Genomic DNA, 8,590 nt, shown 5'->3' on the forward strand with positions numbered 1-8,590 from the left:
CTCCGCTCCATGGTCATCAAGTGTACGGTAACACCGTGTCCTTATTAGCAACAATGACAAGATGGCCTACAGGAGAGAGGTCAGAAACTTGTCACAGTGGTGTCAGGAAACCAACCACTTTCAATGTCACCAAAACCAAAGATCTGATTATTAACCACAGGAGAAAAGGAGATAAACTGATGGACCTTCATCACCATCAACAGTTCAACTATCGGCAACTACTAAGTGCCACCTGGGATGTACACACCAACCTAAAGAACAATGCTTACTCCCACCTCAGACACCTGAAAAAGTTGCACGACAACCAAGGTCCTTGGGCCTGTGAGAGGTTTTTGCAACCAGTGTTGCTTACTGGAGCTGATGACAAAATACGCTTCAGTTTGTGTGGCCGGCTGTTGTAGCTGCTTTCAAATGGCTGAGGTGAGAGGAACTGCCGAGTGTGACAGACAAACCCATGTGAGTGCACCAGCGGTATATGAAGAAATCGTGTGGTCTTGAACGTGAGCTAGGAGCTTACCCTGTTATCAGTAACCCACCAACCAACTGCAGTGGTTCCCATAATAAATTATATTTGTGTGTGTGTGAGTGTTGTGATAAGAACTTAGCAGAGTTAACTTGAATGCAACACAAACTTATGCAGTGTGGTTATGATGCTAACCGGATTTAATCACGATTTAGCCAGTCGTCCTCTATGCCAAAAACAATCTTTGCACAATTGTTAATGTTGTCTTTACAACATTAAACGCAGGTCTTTACAACATTAAACGCAGGTTATTTTGAGAGAGAGAGATACAAAGCCAGCGTCTTTGCAGCAATTTAGGGTTAAACCTGCAGTTAGCAAGTTTTTTTTTGATCATATTCACTGAAACCGACACTATGCTCAGACAGAACAACATAAATCAGCCGGTTTTAGAAAAGAACCCACACTTCTACCTCCACCTAGACCCTGTTATTTGTTTTGCAAAAATCCACAGCTCCCGGTTCTTCTGGTCCAATCAGAGCAGGGCTGTGTGAGATCTGACTGTCAATCACAGTCTGGTGCGCACTGATGAGCACAAACTCGATGAGATGGTGCTAGGTGGTAGTGGGGGAGGGGCATGAGAGTTGTAAACATTCAAAATTTTGGTCCCCTCAATCTGTCAGACTTGAACAAGAAAGTGCCTTGATCAAGGCCACAATGCTGGTAGCTGGGAATATGGATCATATATACAGTATTTCAGAGAGGGCACCTCAGATGTCTCAGGCTGGATGCACAAAACCCAAGTTTTATTGGTTTTACTGCACTCCATATAGCGCTGAAATGTGCTGACTCCATATGAGGGAGACTGAATGCAGTTTGTTTACATGATTAACATTAGGTAAGTAACATTTAAAGACCACTTGTTTGTGTTTGGAGTTTGTGTTGTGTTTTATTGTTTGTTTAATGCAAAGTACAAAAGGGACAAATATAGAAAAATATATCTCTACAATTTTAGAAAAGTTTGAGGAAATAAAAAGTATATATACACAATAGTCTCACAAAAATGTAAAAACTAACAAAAGAACGAAAAAAACATGTTTTCAGAGATGTTATAGCAATGTTGATGTTTAACATGTGCAGCATTGCTAAACATACCTGTTGTTTGGAATGGACATAAACATATTTTATAACATTGTACAACATCTCAAAATATATCATCAATGTATATTATATACATCACTTAGCAAGTTGCTGGAAGCTAAATAGTTTGTTAGTTTTATATAAAATCTTAAAACTTTACCTCTTTACTTCCTATAGGATGGAAGAATACTCTACCTGGCCAAAAACCCAAGTGGCTAATGGTAACCCTGCTCCATCCATCATTATTTTACACTTAATTAGAAACATTTATCACATTTTTTGTAAGTTGTTTTGAAATACATATCTGCAATACGTCAATTCTTAGATTTATGCATTTTTAAAAAATGACTGGAAAAGAAAAAAATAAACAGCAACAGAATGTCAAGAAATGCTTTTAACATAATGTCAAAAAATAGGGACTTTTACTCTCTGAAGCTGGATTTTTACAACTGCTCAGGAGTTTCCGTAAAAAATGCATACAAGTCACTAGAAGAGCGATGTTGAGGAAGTATTGGTATGTTGAAGGCAGCTAGAGACCCCTATACACTTATAGGTCTCTCAATCTCTCAATATCTCCGTCCTAGCCCTTCAGATCTGGCCTCCTCAGAAGGCCGAGGTGTTGATGGTGTCCCCAGTCTCTGACCACATGGAGCTCCTGCGTGATAATGTGGCCATCCTGCTCTTCAGCGGGCAGTGCAGTACCTTAAGCATCTCCACTAGCTGCCGCCGGAACTTCACCCCCACGAAGGCATACAGCACAGGGTTGATGCAGCAGTGCAGGTAGCCCAGCGAGGAGGTGATGGTCAGGGAGATGTCCAGGGTGGTGAACGTGTCGCAAGAGGCGTTGCCGGAGGCCGAACTGTTGTTGGTCTGCAGCGTGTCTGCCATCAGGGTGAGGTTGTAGGGCGTCCAGCTGATGAAGAAGGCAATCACCAGGGCCACAATCACCCGCATGGCCCTCTGCTTCTGCAGGCTCTGAGAGCCATGGCAGAGACGCAGCAAGATGCGGGTGTAGCAGAGCACCATGACCGCGGCTGGGAGGAGGAATCCTAGAATGTGGTAGAGCCAACGGAAACCTGAACGCCAGTTTTCCCTGGGCTCAGGGTAGAGAGGCACACACTCTGTCTTACCTCGTCTAGGATCGTACGAATCACTAAGGTACAGCCAGTCAGGAACGGACAGCAGACAGCAAATAAACCACACGGCCAGGCAACTGGCCTGAACTACCCAGGGCTTCTTGCGAGAGTACATCTGCACGGCGTGGATGATGGACACATAGCGGTCCACGCTGATGCAGGCAAGGAGGAAGATCCCACAGTAGAAATTGATCTGTTTGTGCAAGGAAGCAGAGCAAGGGAAAACAAGCAAAAGTGAAGTTGGTTGTAGTACACAATTATTGTTATCTGTAACTACAGACAAAACAAAGGGACTGACATGAACTGATATCATGCACATGGAGCATACTGAGTCTCATTATGTACCTTAAACATTGCTCCAGTGATCTTACAGAGGGCAGTGCCAAATACCCATCCCTTATATGCCTCCACAGCCCAGAGCGGCAGTGTGATCAGCAACAGGACATCGGCCAGGGCCAGGTGCAGGATGAAGGTGTCCGTCACACTCCAAGTCCGCCTCTTCTTCCACAGCACCGCTAGAACCAGCCCATTTCCCAGCAGCCCCAGGACCAGTGCCACCGAGTACAGGACCGGGATGAAGACCGCCGCAAACTCAATGCTGCGGTCCTGATCGCACACTTTGCCAGCGCAACAGGTGTCGTTATCATAATCACTATCGTTGTAGTAGTCGTAACCCCCACCTAAGTCAAGATCATCTCCAGTAAAATCCCATGTGCCCTGAAAAAGACCAATTTTAGAATTTACTGATGTCACGTGAATTACTTTAATGTCACACAAAATGCTACATGAATACCAAAATACCAAACATACAAAAATAATCTGTCAAATATGAAATTGTATCAAAACCGTATGTATGAAAAAACACCAAAATGTCAAAAATATCAAAACTATGCTGTCAAACTGCTGATGGAGTTTTGTCATTTGGCCACAAGAGGTCACTGAACAATAGGTTTAGATTTCAACATGTGTCAATCATACAGCTCTGGAAAAAATTGAGACCATATTCAAATTTGCAGTGGTCTCTTAATTTTGTAGATAGATAGATACCGTCTATCTATTTTGAAGATAGATAGATAGATAAGATGACCGTCAACTCATTCGAATGTCACTCAGCAATCGTAGAATGACATCAGAAAAATGTGCAGTGGTCTCTTAATTTTTTTCCAGAGCTGTATTTGGCAGATCACATTACCGGTATATGTTTACCATATTCATGGCCTTTAAATGCATTGGGTTTTGTCCTGTGTGTGATTTAAGGCCTGATTTCCTTGGCTTAGTTAAGTCCCTAGATTGCTTCATTGCCCTCTTCTAGCCTGATACATTTCATTTGGTTATACAGTATTTAGAAAACAGTTCATGTGTGCAATAGAGGTCAATAGCCTGCATACATGATATACTGCAATGTGCTGCCTCATCTGTGGTACTGTAAAATTGATATCGCTATCAGTTCACTGAACCTGAGGGGAGACACCTGAAGACTCTTTGTTCCAGATCTTAATCGACTTTGACATTTAGCCTACTACTCTGGAGCAACAGCTGCACAATTCTACAAACCACAGCTGCCATGATGCTACTCATTTCAGGTGGGGGCTGACTTCCGTGGCACCTAGAATTTCTAGACCACTCCACCACATTTCTTGAAAATGTGTCAGCTCAGCACACAAAGTAATTACCTTACTTTGAGCCACTCCAAATGCCCAGTGAATAACCACATGGCCTTTACAGGCCTCTCAAAATGGTAACATTCCAGGCAGCAAATAAAAATACACTCAAAACATGTATGGGGTTGTTGCAAATTAGGTGATGAAATTATGTAAAACACTGTGAGTGACATTTTTCTTTTTCATTTAAAACAGAAAAAAATATTTGATTTAATTTTTGGAATGCATCTATTCAAAATTGCTGGTAGTGGCGATAAGTGTCACCTGTCTGCAGTAGTGTTCAGACATCACAGAGAGATTGAAGACATTCAAGCATGTCAAATATTTAATCCTTGTGAAAAATGTAAATGGTATCATCCATTAGGCTATGCTCTCATGAATCAATTTCACTTGATATAAGACAGGTTATCAGTCACCAGCATGCTGGCATTGAAACGAGTTACCCATGCACTATAATATACTACACAATGATCTAAAATCATAACTACAACACTATTACATAGGATTTCATTAGTGATTGACATAATTGATATGTATGTTTTCCACAGTATCAGGTTTTGCCATTTTAAGAAAAAATATAATAAAATGAAGTTTTTTTTAGAATGTGTGCATATGGCTATATCATGTAAAATACATGCAGAAAAGTGCAATTTTTATGCACTTAAATAGTAATGCAATTCTATCTGGCTTAGTACGGGCTTATGAACCCTTGGTGTAATCTGTGCATATGATAGAGAGAAGAAAAATAGCAAACCAAACTAGCAAAAGATTAGAAAATTATTTCAGGAAATGAAATCGGTGTTACACAGTGAAATGGAGCCAATCAGAAAAGTAGTTTTAAAAAGTGGCACTTACGGCATATGCCTCCATTGTTCTTCTTAAAAACTATCAGTGTCACGGAAGAGGGTAGTGGTAGTTGTGGTATATGTGGAACTTGAGTGTGCTTTAGAGGCAGACAAAAAAACGTCAGAACAGTAGTCCTGTTGAGATAGAGGAAATGAAAGATGATAAGATCTGCAGCTCATTCACATATTCAATTCATTACCGACTTCCGATTGTCTATCACACTGTCTGAAAAAATATCTGAATGACATAATTGATATATTTAGTTATAGTTTGCTGTCTTGTTTATCCCTTTGAAGTCAGGTGCAGTAGGCCCATAACAGTGTTGGGCTCAAAACTATTGTGCCAAAAAACTAGATGTACCGCAGAGCGGTACAAAATATGACTGCCACCCAGTCCAGCACATTTTTTCCACAAAAATAAGTCGCGCTTGTCAAATTGTGTTAATTTCCTACTTTGTTCCTTTTTTGTGTGTTTGTAACTGAGTGTGTGCAGAGTGTGTGGTTGTTTTTGTGTATATGTGTGCTTCTGTGCAGGGGCGCAGGAGATATTTTGAAAGTAAGGGGGACAAAACTGTGAACCCATAGTGAGATCAGATTTCCAGTTATCGAATCGCCACCTTTGGCCCACTTTCGACCATCATATTTTAAACTTGCCAGAATATTAAGATAATTTCACTGATTGTTTTCAAAATTTTCAATTTTTTTTTTTTTTTTTTTTTAGATTTGTTTCACACTACTTGGGCCAATGGTAGAATAGCCTACTCTAAAAGCAACATGGGATGTTGATATTTTATGAAGCCATGAATGAACAAAAGTGCATCATGCCTATGACCCAAACATACATGATCAAATAGTTAGGCCTACTTAAATTGTCTGGTATAAACTAAATCAACTCTCTACACTGTAAAATCCAATAAGTAAACCTTACTTAAAAAAAAACATGGAAACTGATTGCCTTGAAAAATCAGACTAAAGTGGACTGGGATTCTAAAACTGAGCTTACAAGCAATTCCTTAGTGTAGTGTATTAACACTACAGCAAATTCCTCTTTAACCTACCTAGGTATTGCAAGTGAAGTGTACTTTAGTTTTCATTCATAAAACTCATGTTCTGAAGTTGAGGTAACTAATCAACCAATTCCTCATATCTGGAATATGTAGTAACAGTTACTTGAACAGCAAGTTAATCTTACTTGGTGAAACCATGGAAACCGATTGCCTTCAATTTAGCAAGTAAATATTACTCATATACACAAGTTTGAATAAAAATAGGCTCTATTCTAAAATAATGACATTTACAAATGCATCAGGTACAAATACGGCTTTGAATTATGTATTATTCTTGTAAAAACAACAAAATTGTGTTGTTTTAATAAAAAAAAAAACATCTTAAAATGTCTTAAATGGCACAATTTAGCTGTAGCAACAACCTACATCTTCCTTTTTTCTCCTTGAACATTTTATAAAAATCTTTTTTAAAGGCCTGAAACTAAAATATACACACTTTAAGTATCTCAGTAGCCTGTACCAAATAAAAATCAACACAGTAGTCTAACGTAAATTAACACAATACATGAAAAACACTGTCTTCTTAAAGGGATATTCCACCATTTGGAGAATTACACTCATTTTCCACCTCTCCTTGAGTTAAACAATTGATTTTTACCTTTCTCCAGTTCATCCAGCCGTTCTCTGAGACTGGCGATACCACTTTTAGCTCCAGCCTAGAATAGATCATTGAATCGAATTAGTCCATTAGCATCTCGCCTGCTAGCATCACGTTTAAAAGTGACTAAGATTCCCGGTAATTTTCCTATTTAAAACTTGTCTCCTTTCAAGTAAGAAAGTGTAATAAGACCAATGGAAAATCAATGTAGAGATTTTCTAGGCTGATTTGACATGGAACTACTCTCATTCAGGCGTAATAATCCAGTCACTAACCGATTCGTCTGCTGCAGCTCAACTTTGTTGCTGGAAATTAGCCTACAGGGACTATTTTCAGGTGCTGCATGATATCATTGTGCTGCTGTGCCCATGGTGTTCCTTGATTATTCACCACGTTTAATTTTCCGTTGGTCTTATTACACTTTCTAACTTGAAAGGAGACAAGTTTTAAATAGGAAAATTCCTGGAAATCTTAGTCACTTTTAAACGTGATAAGCTAATGGTCTAGTCCAGGGGTATTCAATTAATCTTCAGCGAGGTCCAGTTACGGAAAATTTCCTCACGCAAAGGTCCGGAGCATCATAATGTTTAACATGCGTGTTTAGGCTATGTATATGTATGTATGTATAATATTAGAATGGATGGATGGAGCCTAGTTGTAGATAGATAGATAGATAGATACTTTATTGATCCCCAAGGGGAAATTCAAGAAATAGAAGATTGTAGGCCTAGGCCTAATGTTTAATGTGAAATAAAATAAGTAGCCTAAAAGGCAACATTCGAAATGAGGAGAAATAAGGCAAGATAAGAGTAGGCTAATTGTGGAGAAAAACTGAGTAGCCTTGGCTATTTTTAAGATCTTAACGTTAACTTAAAATAAAATTTGAGCTGAGACAAGGATGGATATTCCACAGCTGGTTCCTTGAACCCATTAATCAGCAAGTTTAAATTTTTTTTTTTATGTTGACCCGAAATCCTGGAAACCCAGGAATATCACATTGTTGGGCAGTGAATGCATGTAGGCTTAACTAGATTGTGGTGGATCAATCATATTGCCTTCTTAAATCGTAAAATATTCTGTGGTCTAAGTTCACTGTTGAATGGGCCTAGCCTACCCTATGCTTGCTCAAAATATATGCTTTGTCTAGTAGAGGTGCTTCAAATTGGCGCTTAAAATCGCCTGTCTCAGAATATATAGAAGAGGTCCAGGGCAATTCCGCGCAAAACTGTCACATCCATACTTAGTTGGCGTTACGGACGTGACAGTTTTGCGTGGTATTGCCCCCGTATCGTTATATAAAGCTCTGTTCTCGCTGTCTAGCTTTCTCCTCTTTGAGCAACTGATGATTTGAAAATAACTTACTTATCGTTAACTTAGATATCCATCTGATTGTTTCTCGTCCCGTCTCCTCTCCTCGCTCGTTTCAGGCTATCAGTGTCTTCATAGTACCCAGCTAACAATTTATGGTTTCCAAAACGTTCTGGGAACCATAGTTTTTGGTTTCGGAAACGTTAGTTTTTGGTTCCCAAACGTTACCCTAAGGTTAGTTTTTGAGCAAGTTTTGGTTCCCATGGAAAGTTTGCTGAACGTTCCGGAAACATTAGTTCTTGGTTATATAAAACGTTCCCTGAACGTTCCCCTAACGTTATCTAAAGGTTGCAAACTTAAGAGAACCTTCCCCTA

The 8,590-nt window shown here is 39.5% G+C and overlaps 1 protein-coding gene across 1 annotated transcript; it reads right to left on the reverse strand.

The window, feature by feature from the left end:
- Positions 1 to 1,388: 1,388 nt before the first annotated feature.
- cxcr3.1 (chemokine (C-X-C motif) receptor 3, tandem duplicate 1) lies at positions 1,389 to 7,109 on the reverse strand. Its single transcript, XM_076279877.1, has 4 exons — positions 6,908 to 7,109; positions 5,253 to 5,377; positions 3,082 to 3,453; positions 1,389 to 2,929 (listed from the first exon to the last, which is right to left on the reverse strand). Exons 2-4 carry the CDS (start codon positions 5,265 to 5,267, stop codon positions 2,204 to 2,206), a joined length of 1,113 nt encoding a protein of 370 aa, XP_076135992.1. The 5' UTR covers positions 5,268 to 5,377; positions 6,908 to 7,109; the 3' UTR covers positions 1,389 to 2,203.
- Between the last annotated feature and the right edge of the window lie 1,481 nt (positions 7,110 to 8,590).

The sequence above is a fragment of the Alosa pseudoharengus genome, unplaced genomic scaffold (assembly GCF_046254945.1).
Source record: "Alosa pseudoharengus isolate Yale_2024_CS ecotype anadromous, Long Island Sound unplaced genomic scaffold, YU_APseudo_1.1 YU_APseudo_1.1_scf_12, whole genome shotgun sequence".
NCBI classification, from domain to species: Eukaryota; Metazoa; Chordata; class Actinopteri; order Clupeiformes; family Clupeidae; genus Alosa; species Alosa pseudoharengus.